Here is a 20,260-nt window from a genome sequence, read left to right as displayed (position 1 = left end):
AGAGTATCTGGTATCCCTTCAAGGAGGCCTCAGGAGACCCGGTAATATTATATATGACTGGGCTCCTTGGAAATACAATGGAGTGAATTAGGGCGGAGTTTTCAGTTTCTAACTATAAATGTCTTGACATATTTTCCTTTCAGACGAATGGCTGGAAATATAATAAACTATATTTTAATGTTTATTTGTTTCAAATATAGTATTTTTTTCAACGGACAAATGTGAAGTTTTGAGTCCGGAAACAAACAGGTTTAAATAACCGTCCTAGCAAGCAGCTTTTAAAACAGTACACACAAGTGATCATTTCAAAGCAGTTTAATGCACTCAGCCAACAGGCATTAACAGTCTTTTCGGAATAACTTGACACCTTAAGCTTATTTTCTAGTCTTGGTTCGGATGAATTTTAACCTTTCTTTAAAAAAAAGAAAAAAAACCAAGGGTACCGGGACCCCTCTGAATTCTGTGATTTTAGGACATCCTGCATTTGCATTTTGAGGTTTTTTTATAAAGACCGGAAAAAACAATCCCCGGACCTTCTTTCATGTGCAGGTTTTAAGACAATGGTGCCCGGAGGGTGAGAAGGCCAGAGTGGCGCTCCAGCTCCAGCCAATGCAGGAGGAAAAGCAAGAAAGATCTTTCTGTGACTCAGCAAGATCCCCTCAGCAAGCGAGGTGGGAGAAAAGGGGCAGGAGTCGGAAAGGCAGGAGCATGTCATTTACCTTGATTGTATGTTTCATGGGGGAGATTAAAAACAGAAGCACACAGTCCACCTAATGGGAATCAGAATAAAAATAGTGATGGAAAGGATACCTTGCAGTTCATATCTCTTCGAATCCAGAGCTGTCAGAAGAGGAAATAGGCTCAGGAAAGGGAAAGATTTATCTAAAGACACAGGCTCAAGTTTAGGGAGGAAAGAAAGTGTGAGAAGAGTCTAAGAAACACTCTTGAACAAAATTCTTTGGCCCTCGATATGACATGAAATGCCAGGTAGGGAAGGGCAGAGCCACCCTCCAATACCTCCCGGTATTGGCAGTGTCCCTCCACCGTCTCACTGAGTGTCCAAGATTTTCCTCGGATGCTGACCTATTGTTCTGCCCATTCTACACCAAGGAAACTGAGGCTCAGAGACTCATGTTACATGGCCTGGGTGGGAAAGGATTTCAACCCATCTTCTCGCTCCCCACTCATCCTCTTCACTCGACTCACTGTCATCTCCCTCTGAGGTCCTGGTTCTAGGCTGGCTGACAGGTAAGGGGGGTGGGGGGAATCTTCCCAGAAGCCCCAGCTCATCAATTCGAGTTTCCCAATTCTGTCAAGGCAGGAGGAAAAGTCAGGATTGGCGACCCTGGGGACCCACCCTTTAAAATGCCTGCTAAAAGTTTTGTGGACCCCACAGTGGCCTCATTGGTGGACAAACAAAGTGTTCCTAGGCAAGTTACATAACTTTGGCTTACAGTAATTTTGCATCTTAAAAAAAAAATGCCATGAAAATCCATCCTTTGCTTCAGACACGCTAGGCTAAAAATAGCTCAGCCAGCCGGTAAATGTGTGTCATTTTTCCTTTGTGCATCTCCCCATCCGCTGACCCCTCCTCTCAGCAGACAAATATGCTCCTAGACAGACTGCCAGTCTGCCCTCCACAAAGTGGCCAGAGTGACATTGCTCGAAGGCACATCATTGGTTTCACTGCCCGGGCCAAAAAGTACCTTTATCAGTTCCCTTTGCCTGAGAGTAGAAACCAATGTTGACGGAATCCTTACTACATAGTAGTGAGGTGCTGGACCAGCAGGTCTAAAAGCTTAAAGGCCTCATCCCACTAAATTCCCTAAAACAAAACCTACGAGGTGAGGACTCCTCTTGTGTCATTTTCCAGATGAGGAAACCAAAGCACTGAGAAATTAAATAATCATGCCAGGGCCCTATTCATACTCACTATACTGAAGTCCAACAGATAGTCTCCAACGGATAGAGACCAACGGCCTCACGGCACATAACGAAGCCTTCACAACCAGCCCTCACTTCCTCTCCAGGTTTATTTCCTACCACATTCCAACCCCACCCTACACACATATATACACACTCATACAACCACCCTAGACCTTAAGCCCCAGCTATGCCAAAATCCTCACCCTTCCTCAAACAGAGCATCACCTTTTGAGACTCACTTTCTTTGCCTGTGCCTTTCCTTCAGCCAAAAGCATCCTTTCCACCATTATTCTTAAATTGGCAAATTCCCATTCATCCCTCCTTCTCTGCAGATCCTTACTGTGGTCTTACTAAGCCCTTTCAAGTCAGGCATGCGGCCCTCTTCACCTCCAGACCAGTAATATCACATATGGTAGACTTCAACATCCGCCAAACAAATCAGCGTCAGCGTCAGCGTAGTAATGAACACTCAGAGGGCGCAGGCACTATGCTCATCATTTTATAAGAATTATCTCACCTGATCCTCATAAAAATCCAAGGACGTAGATTCTATTATCATCCCCACATTATCCAGAGCACAGAAGGGTGAGTTAACTCACTCAAGGTCACACAAATAGTAAGGAGAGAAACAAGTCTGCTGGACTCGAGAAGTTAATCATTCGATGCTCATGCTATGTAGGGGACACAGTCTGATTGCATGCTATGACTGCTCTTTCCTAGAACATGTGTGTGAGGCTTATCTATAAAATGCATATCACCCATATAAAAACAGTGATAACTCAGAATCTAGTTACAAAATGGTGGCCTCTGTGAAATGTACCTTTAAAAAAAAGACTGCAGTTGGCCACCAAGACTGTCACTTGTCAGGATGGATAAAACATGAATAAGGTAGTACCTGACCCCAAGGAGCTCTTCGATCCAGTGAGGAAAATAAGATAATACTGCATACAACTCATGACATAGTCCACTTTATGAAATATCGCTTTCCTCCTTGAAATGAAGACATGTCCTTCAAATGGTATCATAAATTAACTGGCTGTATCCCAACTACTGGTTCTAGATCAACACTAACTCTTAACATGAATTCAACCTCCCTCTTTGCAGTAGGAATTGTGCAAAAATCTTTTGATTTACAGACATTGCACAAGGTTGTGTGCTGGTTGCCTCCCGACTCAGAAATAATACAAAGGAAAGATGAACGGGGGAAAATGATCTGCCCTCACATGGGAGGGAAAAGCTTTCTTAAAAGGAGACAGCCCTGGGTGCAAGATTTCCGACTAGTATTAAATGTTAATGGTAATCACAATAGGCACCATAGCTAACTCCTTATACCAGCAGCCTCCAACTTACTTGGGACAAGATTGATTACTAAGAATGCTATTTCCTTGAGATCAAATCATGGTGCAAAGAAGCTGGATAATTTTTTAAATATATATATCATGCTAAAATATATATATATATATCATGTTAAAAACATAAACATTTGTGTAAATAATTCAGGCAACTCAAAATTTTAAGAAGATTTAAGAACATGGTGAAATACTCATAATTTTGGTTAAAAGAGCTGGATTCAAACGGGTGTTCGGTATGTCCCTAAGCATATAAAGGCTGATGCACATGTTTGTCTGTCTTGGATTGATATGCTAAAATGATAACAGCAATTTTTTGCATAGTAGAACTAAAGATAATTTGTATTTACCTATTTGTACATTGTACTTTACAAATATTCTATTACTGACAATGAACCAAGTTCTTAAAATCAGAAAAAGTAGACCTATATCTTAAAACATATGCAACTTCATTTTACATAAATTGGCAAGGGAAACAGTCATAAATTCTAAAGCAATAAAGCTTAGTGATGTGTTTTTCAACATCAGTAGCATGATGCTAAAGATCGATACCATTTTAGGGCAAATTGGAAAGAAGAAAGGGGTTTGAAAAGGAAAAGTGTTTGTAGGGTTGAAGTACAAATTAGTGATAGGTAAGAGTGTTTGATTTGGCCACTTCCTGGCTATTACCTGGGCACCTAGTGTTATGATTTAGAAAACCCGAGACCACTTCTGAATCCACAACAGGTTGTAGTCCAGGTAAGCGCCACCTGTGTCTGGTTTCGGCACTTCCACAATCTCCACAATCAGAAGTCTGGACTAGATGATCACTCACATCTATTCCAGCCCTGTAATTCTAGGATTCAGCCAACTGGGGAGCCGTAGGCTCCATCAGAGTTTCTGTATCGGAACCTTTCAAAGGCACGTGATACGCACCAACTGCTTAATTTCAATTTCAAGGAAGAAATTTCAGCCAACTGCAGAGTAATCATGGTTAACACTATAAGGCATAAGAAGGGTTTCGTGTGTGCGTGTACTGCCAAATGGTTAGCCTTGTATACATTATTAGTGTAACTTTTGATTGTCTGCACGGATTTTCAGTCTCAAGATCAAATTTTCATGACTCCTAAGAAATGACCCATAATGGGAGGCAAAATTTAAAGCACTACCCTCTCAAAAAAATAACATATATTAAAACAAACGTAAATTTAAATTATATTTCATTTAATATGTATTAAATTAAAATTTAAAACAATGTAATGTTTGAGTTATATAAGCTATTTCTCTAGAAAAGTTGATTAAAAATTATTATTAATGTGGAATTCTACATAGAAATCACAGGTGACCTAGTCAATGAAATGAAGTGTAGGAAGGTATGTGTAATTTAAGGACTTCAATATGAAAAATCAGGGAGGCTGTACACTGAAGTCGGTGGGACAAAGCAGCCCATCGTAACACTCGGTTGCATCCATAAAGAAAGTAGAGGGCTTCCCTGGTGGCGCAGTGGTTGAGAGTCCGCCTGCCGATGCAGGGGACGCGGGTTCGTGCCCCGGTCCAGGAGGATCCCACATGCCATGGAGCGGCTGGGCCCGTGGGCCATGGCTGCTGAGCCTGTGCGTCCGGAGCCTGTGCTCCGCAACGGGAGAGGCCACAGTAGTGAGAGGCCCGCGTACCACAAAAAAAAAAAAAAAAAAAAGTAGAGGTGGGTAGCTTTACTACCTGTCAACCTGATCCCCCTGGCCAGATAGAGACCACATGGTGCTGTTCAGAGCATCACCAGTTCCACCCGTGTACATTGCGCTGTGTTAAGGAGTAAGCCACAAGGTGTCACGGTGGATCAGTCTGGCAGGGCTGTTATCTGTCCAGACATGCAGGTGGGGCTTCACCCGGTACTGACACAGCTCCCTTGGAGGAGTCTGTGCCAGGCAGCATTGTGAGAAGTACACCTCTTTAGACAAAATGGCCAGTGAAGGCCAGTGGGTGTGTGCTCTCCAGCCCTCCCCAGGGTCCCTGTTTAGATGGCCCTGCAAAGGCACTAGTGAAGGGGAACATTTCAATATTCTGTTGTCTCCACTGAGTTCTTAGCTAGAGCAAACCCTGAACACAGATTTTCCCCAACAGAATGGTGTGCGTGTGTCCCATACATTGATCAGTTCTTAGTCTTTAACCTTGGTATGTCTAAGAGTTAATTATAACCTGGACTTTGGGGGAGATCACAGCCACAAGAAGGTGTATGATTATTGTGTCATCACTATTATATGATGGTGGAACACCCTGATGGTTCTGTCACGTATTATAAGAAACCCAAACCCACAAATCCTACATGTCACTGCAAGGTTCATTCATTAAATTGAAATATGCTTGTGCAAGCCTTGTAAGATATATTTTTAAAGATACTTTTATGGTTATTAAAGGGGAAGGGGGAGGGGTAAGGACTATGGGATTAGCAGATACACAACACTATATATAAGATAAATAACAAGGATTTACCATATAGCACAGGGAACTATATTCAATATCTTGTAATAACCTATAATGGGATAGAATCTGAAAAAAGAACATATATATATATATATATATATATACACACACACACACGTATATCACTTTACTGTACACCTTAAACTAACACAGTATTGTAAATTAACTATACTTCAATAAAAAATAAGTAAATATACATTTAGGAAATCAAGCAATGTTTTGCCTGATTTACACAACTTAATTTTCTGATGGGGCAGAGAAAAGGGCAGCATAATCATCATCATCATCATCATAGTTCCCATTTATTGAGCACTTACTATATACCAGGAATTTTTACATGCATTAGCCATTCACCTCCCAACATAAACTTCAGGCTAAGAAGATGAAAGTTCAGAAAAGTTAAATGACTGCCCTAAGATCACACAGCAAGCAAGAGGTAGAGCCAGGGTTTGGATCCAAATCTGATTTGTTATAAGTCATACTTCAGTTCAGATCTTTACATTCCAGGAATGCTACTCTTTTCATTCCAAACAAAAAAACACTAGTGGAAAAAAAGTTGTGCATGTTTCCTAACCAGAAGGTTCACACATACACAAACAAAATCTGATTGGGGTGAGCAAATCTCTCTCTCTTGTCTCTCTGTCTCCGTCTCTCTCTCCCTCATACATATGCACACACATTCACACACACACACACACAACACAAACACACCACACAATTCGTAAACACAAAGACATTATAAACCACATCATATACTAATATAACTTCCCATATTTTCTGTTGTATAATCACTTCAAATAAGTTCATTAATGGCCCTGAAAGCACTTTCCCAAAATGCAAAGTGCTCCAGGAAACGTAAGGTATTATCGTGATTCATATCCTAATTCATGGCTGTGGGCCCTCAGGGATGGGCCCAAAGAGAGAAGTAGTAGAGATAGCAAATAAGAAAGGTGTAAATATTTTTCATCATAAGTCAGGAGATTCCCAACAGATTCATACTACCCAGAGGGCAAAGTTCTCAGCTCAACACCTCTTTCACAGAAGAAATTCCTCTCCTCAGGCTTCTTTTCTCTGCAGGTCTGGCTGAACATTCTATCTGTAAGTGCTCACCCGACTATTAGGCTTACAGATTCTTTTCCAACTGTAGCTGTCGGTGATTGTTGGGAAGATTCAAGGTAAATTCCAGTGTCAGTCTGGATAGTGCTGGTACAACGTAATTTCCTTTATTCAACACATATATTTTGCATATCAACTATGTGCTATGGGGCACTGGGCAGACAACTGTAAAGGAGACAGATGAGGCCCTTGTTCCCACGCGGCTTATATTCTATTGACACTTGAGAAATAAACTAGAAGCAAAAACATACCAGCTTGCTGGGCTTCCCTGGTGGCGCAGTGGTTGAGAGTCCGCCTGCCGATGCAGGGGACACGGGTTCGTGCCCCGGTCCGGGAAGATCCCACATGCCGCGGAGCGGCTGGGCCCGTGAGCCATGGCCGCTGAGCCTGCGCGTCCGGAGCCTGTTGCTCCGCAACGGGAGAGGCCACAACAGTGAGAGGCCCGCGTACGGCAAAAAAAAAAAAAAAAAAAAAAAAAAAACAGCTTGCTATAATTCCTACGAAGAAAATTATCAGGGCATGTGATAAAAAGTGAATGAGACTGTGTGCGGGAGGGGTAATGAGCTGATCAAGGAAGGCCTCTCTGTGAAGGGGGCATCTAAGTTGATCAGTAGAGGCCCTACTAAGTGCTAGGACTCATCCTTCATGGTCCTTATTTTCTTTGAGACATTGAATCAATTACCTGCAAATCAAGCCAACACCATGCCAAATTCTAATTCAAATTAGATTTCCTAATACTTCTAAGTGTTATTATGGAGGAAGCCATATATGCATTCTACCACTGAGGGCAAGGGTGTTGAGGTATGCACGAGCTTGGCAAGTTAATGGATCCAAAGAAGTCCCTTGCGGCTGGAGTTTGCTGAACACGTGGTAAGACTGGGCCATCAGGAAACAACAGATCAATAGAGCCTTAAAAGCCAGAGCAAGGAGTTTGGAGCTTATTCTAGGTGTGAGGGGGAGCTGGAAAGTGATGTGCTCTGATTTCTGCTTCAAAAATATCACCTTGGCTGCTTGTGGGAAAACAGATTATATAGTGGAAAGAGGGCGCAGAGAGTATAGTTAGGAGACCATCCAAATCTTGAAAAGAGAGGATGGGGGCTTGTGATGTCCCCAGAACAGGGGTGGTTCCTCTTCTTCAGAGGGATCTACCACATCTTTAACGCTCAGCACTCTGTTTTTAATTGGAAGACTATAACTTCAAACTAGGCTGGTCAAAAGTAGTAGTAAATTGAGGGCAAGGGGTGGCCGTCAGGGCTTCCAACAGGGAGCAGGTAGCCTTTACCAGCAAGCTTCTGAGCAGAGCACTGAACGGGGGAGTCAAAAGATCCAGCCCCCGGGGATGCCCATGTATGGACTTGGTTTTCACCTCTCTGAGCCTCAGTTTCCTGATCTGTTAAAGGAGAACCAGAACACATGCATCTTGGGCTTGGATCACGTGAAGAGATCCATCTTATCTCTAATAATTGGCAGGCATTTACTACAAGCACAGTGGCCTCACAGTTAGCTAAAGTAGGCTACAGGATTAGGAAGGAAACCTCATTTCCCACGAGGAAATCCAAAGACACACGATGTGGACAGACTGCCTCTTAGGGTCAAACTAGGATAGTGAGAAACCGACACATGTTAGGAGCTCTCTTCCCTCTATGCCTTTATTTTTTCTACGATTCCTAATTGATTACCTGCAAAGAAAGCCAACATCATACCAAATTCTAATTTACTCTCCTAATCTTATATTTGGAGGGGCGTGGCACTACCAAAAATGGGATAGCTTTTCTACTCATCCAATTGATGTTTAAAATAATTAAACCACCATCTTCCACAGAACACACCTGAGAAGAGTCAAGCACTGAATGGAAATTCAGATATTTTTAAGTTTAAAAAATTAAACTCTTAGATAACTATGCATAGTGTTCCACAACAAGTCCAGTGACTCTTCAGATAAGGCCACTTCAATGAATACTGAAAATATTCATTCTTTAATAGGGAGTGTGAATTTGGTTCTTTTTTTTCAATAACCAGGGTATATTTTCCACCTCTGATTCCATCCTTTGGAATTTCACATGGTCCCTTTTGAAATGAGTCAGACACTTGAGAGGCAAATAGTCCAACCAGGTTAGGTGGATGGGGTCATCTTTCCAGGCACTGCCAAAGTCAACCTATCCAAGGAAAAAATGAATGCATTCACCTAATAAATTTCCACAGGTGAAACTACAATCCTTGCTAGTATTTCTTATCTCAGAGAAGTGCTATATAGCAAAGCAGTTAACAGCATAACTTCTAAAATTAAACTACCATCTGTGTGACCTTAGACAATTTACTTAACCCTTTGTTTCCTCATCAGTAAGACTGCAGATGTTAGGAGTACCAATATCAGGAGGTGATTATGAGGGTTCCATGAGCTGATGTCCAGAAAGCACTTAGCACCTTGGCCCTACAGAGAGTGACCTCTCCATAGATGCTAGCTACTATCATCACGACTACTTTTCAGAAAGGCGTACATCTTTCAGTATACAAAGGCACAGTGTGTTAACCTAACAGGGCACTACATTGTAAGAACTGGTTTGTATGTCGCCCTTTGTTACCAAATGGTCTTAATCGTCTCTGTATTTCCAGACACAGATATTGTCATTGCCTGAAGTATAGAAATTCTTGAAGGAAGGGCTGAAGTTTGTCTCAAGTATTAATAGTTGCCTATGTTCAGATGCATGCTGCCGGAATTTAAATGTAAAAAAAAAAGTCTAACCTCAGATTGATAAGAAAAATGGAAAGAAAGAAAAAGAAAGAAAGGAAGGAAGGAAAGGAGGGAGGGAGGGCGGGAAGGGAGGGAGGGAGGGAGGAAGGGAAAGGAAGAAGGAAGGAAAGAAAGAAAGGAGGAAAATATTTTGGTCAGAAAATGACAAAGGTATATGTCATATCTACATCAGCTGAACACATTTTTAAAGCTCTGTTTTCTGCTACTTTCAAAAAGAGATTTGTTTTTCCAGATCAATTATATTCCGAGACCCACCAACCAAATCCAAATAAGTAAGTTTATGAATCTTGTTCCTGACAATATTGGGGGTTGTTTGTTTTCTGTTTCGTTTGCTTGTTCAGAAAGGGGGTTTTCTGTGTTCCTCATGAAAATGGGTTAATGTGTACAAATGTAATAAAAGGAGATTTATAGCCCTGTCTCCATACATTTTAAATTAATTTCTTTCTGAAACCCAAACAAAAAGCTAAATGCTTAAAAAATGAATACTGTTTAAATCCTATATCATAATTTACATACCAAAAGGGGAGAGATTTAAGTGTGCATTGATTTTAGGCTGATAAGAATCTGTGTTGAATGTGAGCTGAGAGATTTTTTTTTCTTCTTGGCCTCCTACGAATAGTTAGTTTGCAGCAATTTTTAATTAAAAACAGTTCCCATAGTAGGAAAATGGGGGAAAAAAAGACCTCAGGAAAATAAAATCCGTACAAGAGTCCAGCAATTTGTTTTCTGAGGCCATGTAGAGATCTTGAAAAATAAGAGAGGTTGGAAGTTCTTATTTTTTAAAACTTCACTTTTGGTTTCATTTAACATTTTCAAAATAGCTTTCCTTTCCACTACTAATCCCCCCTCCCCCTACTCCTCACCAACCCCCTTCGAAAAACTTGGAAAGTTCTGTGTTTAACACTGAAAATCATTCATATGCCTCAGAGTAACAGCACCATTTTTCTTTCTAAATTTCTAGGAAAAAAAAAAAAATCCAAGTTTATCACAAAGCCGTTTTCTTTTTTTTCCCACCTATCCAGAATACCTAATCTCATTTTAACTAGGCTCTATCTGAGCATCAATGATACTAAGCTACTCCATGAATAAACATGATGCTACAACGGGAAACCCTGTGACTAAAGTATATAAAAATGTAGCTGAAAGAAAAGACTGAGAGCCTTCCACCCCCTCCCACCCCCTCCCCGGGGAGTTGGAGAGTTGAGCTGAAGCAGGGTGAAAGCAGCAGATTGAAATTTCAAGATCTTCAAATATTTTCAACGTTCATATTAAATCCTGTAAAACTAAAAGCCGTAATTCTAATAAAATCCTTGTGTACATGGCAGCTTCCCATTGTAATCACAGCTTTCTCTTTGGGAGTGGGATGTGTAATACTGATAAAAGAATAAAAAACCTCAAAACAGAAGAAATACATCCTAGTACCCACACTTTCCTGGTGTTTGTGGTATTTTATTAAAATTAGCATACTGCCAACCTGAAAAAAATCTATGTATTTAAAAACATCTTCATTGGAATGGAGACATTTTTGGGTCATTTGAATGAGGAAATAAGGTAAAAAGAGTTGTCTGCAATATCCAAAATTTGTATAACTTGATAAACTTTCTTAAATTCTATAAAAATCCAACATTATTAAAATCCTTTCACTAAAAATGAAGTTCACTGTGATGATCTCATATTTCACCTATACTTATTTTTAATCTTATAGCACAGACTTCAGGAAATGAAAAAAATACTGTTATTTTTGTTATTACTGAAGCTTGTTACAGAACAAATCCTGAAATCTTTAGGACACATTTTTAAGTCCTATCTGACGGTACTCTGTGTGCAGTGTTAAACTAAAAATTGTGCAGTTTCGTTCTTTCAAAATACATTTGAGACAGCCAGACCATTCAAACAGTCAATGAATTTTGGAAGATCTCAGGTCAATTCATGGTAACATACACAATGGAAAACATAGCCCTCTTCCTACTGCCTGGGAATTACAGTGACCAAAACTGACACAAAGCTCCAAGAGTTTCTCTTAATTTCAATTAAGAAAAGGGGGAAACATCTATGTACTTCTTTATGAAATTCCACTGAGATTCTGGTGTTGCAAAGAAATTTTATTTCCCACAATAGCCAACAGCATCTGAAGCATATGTGTGTTGTTTTTGTTTGCTTCGTAATGCATTCAAATTCCTTTAGAAAGAAATGAGGTCCCATAATTTCTTAGACACTTGCTTTCCTTTGCCACAAAGATTAGGGATCTAAATTACCTCACGATGCAATAAGTGTGGAGATGAGCACTTTTAGGGGAATTGGAAGCAGGTCCCTAAAGCAGCTTCAGGAGGCACCAGGACCCCCAAAGGCATCAGAATTGTGCTTCTCAGGAAAGGTGCCAATTTCAGTGATACAGTTAAATTCTCTCTCCTCTGTCAGCTACTGATTCATGATCGGCTTGTTCACAAATGTTTACTGAGCACCTACTTTGTCCCAGGAACTGCTTGCTCCCAGCACTGGCCTTAAACAAGACTGGCAGGGTCGCTCCCTGCAATATTTTCTCCACTATGACCCTGTTTTTTCAGTACCATTTGTGATTTTGAACTAAATACCGTGAGCCAAGAAGTAATGTCTGTGCTCATTACTCAAGTTCACAACACTTTCTCCTACTAAAGAAAACCAAACTCTGAACTTTGGTAAAATCTGAATTTTTAAATTAAAGAGGCCTTGAGATAATTTGCTTATGAGGAACCAAGATCCATGTAAAAGAAAGAAACAAGTTCGAAAAAGGATTAACTCCCAATCCAGTGTTTTTTAAAACTACCCAGCTTCTGAAGGGCTTTGATTTTATTTAATTGGAAGAAATGCATCAATCCCCAGGAGAGAATGCTCTGGGGGAGTCATCTATGGAAGGAGAATAGGTGAGCACCATGCTTCTTTACTACATTTTTTCCTTTCCATAAAGAAGGTTTCTAGGAAATTTCTGCAAACTCGATAATAATTTTTTCATTGAGACTGATTTGCTGCAATTTCTTTCTAGGCAAGTCTACGTTCAAAAAAGAATGGAGAATCGAGAGTATTACATAGGTGTGTATGTGAGAGTGCGATATTAGGAGTCAATGAAATAATACCATGTAATATAGAAGCAGGAACCAGAAGAGAGAGAGAAGAAAGAAAGTGAGTCTCTCTTGTCCAAAATGGATGGATGCATCAGTTAAATTCTAAAAGTAATCACTCAACAATCTATTTGATTTTGTGTGTGAATAAACGGATAACTCTTGCCGGGTATTACTGCACTTTATTCCAACCAATCCCTCTCTAGGGCTCAGAACAACTTTCCCATAAATAGTCACCATTAATATTGATAAATACACAAGGTAACTTTTTCAAGAAGTTATTTTTTTCTAAATATTTTTCCATTACAAACGTTGATCAAAATCTAATATCGAATGTTAATATTTATATATCTTAGGAGCAATTATTTGATTTTCTCCTTTTTTTTTCATATGAAATGAAAACAAACTTATGGCCTTGGGTTCGTGACATCCTTTACTGCTCGGCAAAGAAAAAACGAAGTGTCAGAGCAATTATTTGGATAATTATAAAAAAGATCTAATTAAGGGAAGAAGTGTTCAGGGTTGGCTCTAGAACATACCAGAAAACAGTTCTCAGTGCTTTCCTGTCAGTCAGCGAGGTTTAAAAACATCTTTAGGATTTGTCATAGCAAGCTTTCCTCTCCAGTTTCTTGAGCTGTGAAGCAGGTTTTCTACTTAAAAGTAATACCCCAGAATCCAAAAGTTAGGAATTCCTGAGTTTCGCTCTCACAAAAGATAACGTGCCAGTTTTAAGAAACAATACTATGAATTTGGGACTTTAAAGGTTTTCTCTCAAATGTGAAACAAATGTGGGACCTTATTGCATCCTGCAGATTTTTATGAGGACCAGGATAGAGAAGTCCTCCAGATAAGTATTCTAGCTCAGAACTGGCCAGGTGATAATTAAGGGGCACAGGAGAACACAGATATCAGAGAAATCTGCCTGCTCTCTTAACGGAGAAGGATGGAGAAAAACCCTCCTTCTACAACTCCTCAAAAACTTTCTAAAATGTAAGATGGACACGGGTTCTTTTTAAATCCTGCTGTTCAAGAATTGATCCATAAAGGTCGCTGGTCTCTTTTTTAAAACTAATCATATTTTTAAGACTTTTTTTTTTACTCCAAATCTGTGTTGCAATTATGTGTGCCTGAACAGTATGACATATTCTGTCCTCCTAATTCTGAAAGCAGGCTGCGACAATCAATAGTTTGTGCAAGAGTTTAAGATTCCAATACACAGTTGCAAAGATCTGAATGCAATATACAAATTGTAACATACATACACAACTACACACACACAACAACTCACAAATATCATTTTCTGCCAACAGCTCACCACCCTTAGCAGGACTGAGTTTACACTTGTATAAAAGCTACTGGCTTCTGGGGAGAGCAACGGTATCATCAAGTCCACTTAACATCTATGATGTATTAACATAAAGAAAATAGCAGTGATAAAGACAGCCCAGCTTTTTTTTTTTTAATCAGTCCTTGTCCAGCAGTTAGCCAATCAGAAAGCAGGTCACATCTTGTTAGCTATATTAAATACATTAAACATCATGAATTCTCCATGGCTCTGTTAACAATTCAAGCAAGTGTGTTTTATTTTATCGTAAAACCTTGAGTCCCTTTCCAGAATTAAGAGTCAAGCTTCTACCTAAAATTCTGCCAAAGCTATTCCCTGAAAGCTCTTTGCCATCGACCCTCCGGGTATCTGTACTCTGCAGAGAAGACAGATTTCCCAGCTATTTCTACTTCTTAAAGTGACTTTGGTGCCCCTATAACAAACTCCTTCTCAGAACACTTCAACACAAAGCCTCAACTTAAAGGCAAATGGACAGCCCAGCAGTAGGACCTACCAGCCCAGCCAGCACAGAGGAAAAGTCAACTGGCATTAAATATTTAAATTGCAGGAGGCGGTCTGGAGTTTTGCATTTACAAAGTTCTGAAAGTCCTGTCTCCTCTCTGCTCCCAGAGTTGCCTGCGAGTAGGTGAGGCTTCTCTCTGGGGCACAAGATCATAATATGCAAAAACTCAAGCTGACTTGAATTCTGAGCCAGCTCCTGTGGAAGTGAGAGCTCCTGGGAGACACTCCCACCGTCGAGGGAAGAAAGTCAAGAACCCCTTGCCCCAAGCAACTGGTTTCTGAATTTAACACGGAAATAGACAAACATGTCCCTCCAGGGCTAGTTCTGAAAAGTACGAAGGGTGGCTCTTCTGCCCTTTTCACCTCGATTTTGATGACTTTGAAAAGCAAATGCCGGTCAAGCAGACTTCCTCTGGGATTTGTTAAAAAAAAAATTATTTTGCTGGATGCAAATGATCACCAAATCCCTCGGAATTCTATCTCAAGAAACACTAAGGGGACCGACTGAGAGCCTAAAAATGCCAGAGTTCTGGTAGAGCAGCATTTCTGGACACCCGGCAGGCAAATCAAGTGCTGGGTTGTCTATTTCAAGATTCCGGCAGAAACTGTCCCCAGCTCCAAGAGTTGCTGTGCCTGGAAACCCAGCGTCCAAACTAGTGGATTCATGCTGGCGCTCATTTCCACGTACGTGGTAGTATCTAGTGGGACACTTCCCGCAGAATGCAGCCAGCCACCCAGGAAAAGCTCAGGCACAGTTTGAAGAAAACACACACACACACACACACACACACAAACACACACCCAAGGTTGAAGTACTTACCTCTGTGCGCGACTGCAGTCTCTTGTTCATCTCATAGATTCGGTACTCTGGTTGTACCATGTAGGGTGTATGTCTCCTATAAAATGGGCCAAAAGGAGAAGAATAGAAGGGGTCATGTGGTGTGCTGGACATCTTGCCTGCCTGTCGAAAATCAACCTAAACAGAGTAGCAGTAACGTCCATGCAGAGCACATGGGCTGTGTTCTTCACAGTACAAAGTAGCCGCACGCACACGCTCGCACACGCGCGCGCACACACACACAGAGGCAGGCAGGCAGGCAGGCTGAACACACTGGCTGGGAACTGCTGTGGGAGCCCTCGGTAGCGAGAGAGAGACGGAGAGCAAGCGGGAGGGAGGGAGGAGGGGGGAGAGCTCTCGGGAGGGGAGGGAGAGAGCAGGAGCTTCAGAGAGGGAGGGAGGCTGGGAGGGAGGAAGAGAGGGAAGGAGGGAGGGAGAGAGAGAGGGGAGCTGGATAGCTTTAGGCACCACTGCTTGTTTTTAAAGAAGCAGTTTGTGGAGAGGTCATTTCCTGTCCACACTGTAGACTAGTTCAAAAATATAATTCTCCTCACAGCCTGACAGAGGTCTAAGGTTTGGTTGGATTATTTTCCTCTTGCCAGGACCCTTCACAACCTGATTGCTGAGCTTGTTAGCATATAGGTGGTTTAACCGCTGCCAGAGCCACTCACCCCTGACAGCCACACCGTTGTGATGGTTCAGAAATGTGATGACTACAAAATACAGAAACGGGGGCATCGTGGTCCCCGGTAACTGAGCTGGTGATTCACTCCCATGTAGATTTCCCTCTGCACTAATCTTCCTCTATAGTTTTGATTTTGCTTACTGTTGTTCCAAGCAAGAGCTTGTTAGAGTCTTTGCATTTCAACCCCTCCTAACCCCTTGCCCTCCCCAATCACCCCCCAGCCCCCTCCCTCTCCTTCTCCCAAAGCTTCATTCAAGCTGGTTTGAGGGGGCCAGGATTCAGGTCACTGAAGCATTTTCAGGTAAAAAACGATTCTTTGGAATGTGGAATGCCTAAGATACACCCATGGTGCAATGGTCTTCTTTCCCTAGGAGAGAGAAAAAAGAAAAAGAAAAAGAAAAAAAAAACCCTGCCAAAGCAGACCTCCAAGTAAGAGAGGAAAAGCAAGAAAGAGAAAACTCCCACAAAAATGACCATGGAAAATTCAGTTGAGTAGGAAATTACAAATAATTGAATGGCTCATCCCCAAATAACATGTCCAACTCTAATGGAGACAAGGTCTTTATTTTCTAAGACTGGTCAAGTACATGAATCTTTTCTCAATTGCGGTATGTGATAACTGGGAGAAAATTCGCACGGCCCACGGGAGGGGAAAGGATGTCTATAGAGATTAAATGATCTGTATGACAATCAAGTTCTGCTGGAACCAATGATAACCAGACATCTACCCCTTAAACAAAGCCCAGATGCAGAAAATGTAAATGTTTTGAGCTAATATCTAGCTAGGTCAGTGGTATTGAGGAAAGAAAGCAAAGACCACCAAAAAGCTTGATGCATGCAAGACTTAAATGTAAATGCATGCAAATGAGACATTTCTTCTTTTTAATAAGCAAATTAGTTAACTTTCTGCCCCAGTCATGGCTTGGGGTATCTCTAAGTCACTAGCCAACAGGGGATAAGGTATTGCTAATTCTGCAATTTACACTCTTAAGAATACTCAGGCATAGAAATGCCCCCAAATTGCGGTCTTGATTAGTCCTTTTCCATAAGTGCATGAAATGTTTGCAGAGTCCACCCCAAACTTCCAGTGCAGCCCAATACAGTAACGTCTCTTGCCAGGATGAGATTAGGGAAGGCATTACAGTAAGGCTGCTTGGAACTCTTTCCTTCAAGAGGACCCCAAGGCAGGCCAGCACGTTTGGTTTCAGGTTTCATTACAAATCCAAAAGCTGGACCAAATTTGCTGCAAGGTTTATCAAAACACACAACCTTCTAAAGACAGGAATTCAAACAAATTTGGCGTGATTTATGTTTTGGAATGATGGCCACTGCAAAACCTAACCATTCCTTGTGTTTAAATTCCCAAACTAAAGACCGTCCAAGAGTTTAGTGCCTGTCCACGTTTGTGTTTACGTGGCTGTTTCAGCCCAAGAATTAAAGTAACACCTAGCAGACCTGTGCAGTCCAATATTGGATCAAAAACGGGAAAAGCTCAAAAATCCATTTAGGGAACCCCTTTCTGAATAAGCTTGAGGCTTGGTCTCATTAATTCTTGTAGACTCTTCCAAACTATAATTAGAAATATTTCTTCCTGTTAATACCTAAACATTCCAAATTCAGAAATATCTGAAACTGCTCACAGAGCCACAATTGTCTTCTAACTTGTGATTCATCCTTACTGCAACCAGAAGGTTGATTATAGAAAGGGACGTAACTGTGCCCCATGTTTTCCCTTCAGTGTTTTCTCTGCTGCTGGTAGGAAAATTCCCAAATCCATTAAGACCTGTTCTCTGTCTCTCTGTCTCTTTCTGTCTATCTCTGTCTCTCTCTGTCTCTATCAAACACACACACACACACACACACACACACACACACACTATTTGTTTGTTTGTTTGCTATACTCGATCTTCCTGTAGTTACTATCTCATTTCATGCATGCACACATTTGTACTCTGTCCCTTGTTTACCTGCAGACTCTTACTCATCCTCCTATCCAATTAAATTGTCCCCTCCCCTATGAGCCTTTTTTTCCATTGCCCACTCATTAATGCATTTATTCTACAGATACTACATTGGCATTGGATGGGGGCACGGGCTATAGCACTGGCCAGAACACATTTCAACCCTGGTTCCACTTACCTGCCTTGTGAATCTGAGCAAGTGACTCGATATCTGTATGTCTCAGTCACCTCATTTTTAAATTGGAGAGAATAATAGCAACAATCCTTTAGATTGCTGCAATGGATTAGATGAGATAATGCACTAGAATGGATTAGAATCCACACATATGAGTGTTCAAAAATGCTATTATTAGTAGGTACCTAACATAGGCTTAGGTGCTAGGAAACGTTGGGAGGCCAAGGTGGATATAGCAGATGCTTTCCTGCACCTTGCAATGGGGGGTTGGGGGTACAGGTAGCATAGAAGAACTAAGAAGCCTTTGGGAACATAATTTCAAATTGTAGTGCATGCTATGAAGGAAACAAATAAAAGGAAGAGATAGAAAATAATTTCCCCCTTTGGGTCAACACTATCTTTTATATTCTTCTATTGGAGAATTTACATGTAAATGTAGTAATTGCTATTGTTTGTTAAGTCCTTACTATGTGGCAGGCACTGTGCTGACTGGTTTACACAAATATTCTTTGTTAATCTCACAATAAAACTATGTGATTGATGGAACTACTCTCCCCATTTTACAGATACAGAGACTAGGACTTGGAGTTGCTAAGAAACTCCTTTAAGATCAAACAATTAATTAGTGACAGGGACAAGATTCACACCAGTCTGCCTAGGTCTTAAGCATTTTGCTGCTTTGAACCCAAGTCCATCCTCCTCATCTTTAGGGCATCTCTGTTCTTTGTCCCCAGTGGCCAGCGTAGTGCTAAGCCCACGGTAGGTACTCAAGCCATATGCACGAAATTTATTGGAAGAAAGGGCAAGAGGATGAAGTGGCTCTTATCACCTTGATTTTATTATTTGTTCTGCTCAATTTCAGACGTCCATTGTCCCCACGGCCCCACTTCTACCCATTCTCCCTGAAGCCTCGCCAAACTATTCCCACTTTTCTCATTGTCCAAATCTTCCAGCACATACTCCCAAAGTTGCACTGTTAGATGTTTAATCCTTTGCATTATCAGGTTACCTGGTTGGTTTTGTCACTTCCCTGCTTTTTTTTTTTTTTTTCTGGATTTTCTTATTCTTTTTTTTAAATTTTTATTTTATATTGGAGTATATTTGATTTACGATGTTGTGTTAGTTTCAGGTGTACAGCAAAGTGATTTAGTTATACATATACATGTATCTCTTCTTTTTCAGATTCTTTTCCCATATAGGTTATTACAGAGTACTGACTAGAGTTCCCTGTGCTATACAGTAGGTATATATGTATATGTGTATACATATACATGTGTATATGTTAATCCCAACCTCCTTATTTATCCCTCCCCCCCCCCCCCCGCACTGAGGGACCAGCTATGACTCATCTTATTCTGGCCCAGGGCTGAGCCTGAGAAATGAAAGAAATGTCCTCATTTGAAGCCTGCAAATCAACTCCTTTAGGAAACCATAAAGAAATTCAAGAAGCAATGTTTGTATACCGTAAAAGAATGAACAAGTCTAACCCCAATGCAACAGTTCTATTATGCCCAAAATTGAACCATGCTAGTTTAAATACAATTTTGCATGTTGAGTATTGAATAAGCCCCAAAAGTCCTCTCACAGACATTCAGGATGCTCGAAAATCTGGCCTGACCTTTGAGCTTGGGGTTTCATCTTGATATATTCACCCTAGGTTTAACCCATAGAGTGTTTATTTTTCCTTTAATTTGAACTACTTGACAACAGTTTACAAAAATAAAGAATTTCACATAAAATCCAGGTTTTCATCTTCTCTTGAAAAATCCTAAGCTCTGGCAACCCTTGGCCCCATCCTTGCCTGCGTGGCAACGTGCAGTGGGACCTATTAGTGTTTGTCCATCCACCATGGTTTCCATCACTCCGTGGCCTTCACCAGCCAAGGTCCCTAATTTCCATTTACCTGCCTTATCCATCTAGGTATTGAAGTCATTGTCCCTTTCCTTAATCTATCTGATTGCACTATCTCGAGTTCCTTCTACAAAACTGCGTTTGCTTTAGAAAGCTAGTTTTCTTACCACTCTTTGGTTGTCCCTCTCTGCCTTTTCTTACCTATT

The 20,260-nt window shown here is 40.9% G+C and overlaps 1 protein-coding gene across 8 annotated transcripts in view; it reads right to left on the bottom strand.

Annotated features, from left to right (window-relative positions):
• LDB2 (LIM domain binding 2) overlaps positions 1-15,768 on the bottom strand; it is a 380,726-nt gene extending 364,958 nt beyond the window's left edge. For 2 of the 8 annotated variants that reach the window (XM_060148466.1, XM_060148462.1), the window contains exon 1: positions 15,365-15,767. In XM_060148466.1, the coding sequence (XP_060004449.1) occupies positions 15,365-15,496 (132 nt within the window). In that variant the 5' untranslated portion in view covers positions 15,497-15,767. Of the gene's footprint in view, positions 1-15,364 lie in introns of all 8 variants that reach the window. The other 6 variants (XM_060148465.1, XM_060148463.1, XM_060148460.1 and 3 more) reach the window with 6 other exon arrangements.
• Between the last annotated feature and the right edge of the window lie 4,492 nt (positions 15,769-20,260).

The sequence above is a fragment of the Lagenorhynchus albirostris genome, chromosome 4 (genome assembly GCF_949774975.1).
Source record: "Lagenorhynchus albirostris chromosome 4, mLagAlb1.1, whole genome shotgun sequence".
In the NCBI taxonomy this organism is placed as follows: Eukaryota; Metazoa; Chordata; class Mammalia; order Artiodactyla; family Delphinidae; genus Lagenorhynchus; species Lagenorhynchus albirostris.
Note: the sequence above shows the minus strand (reverse complement) of the source record. Positions and strands in the feature narration are given on the sequence as shown.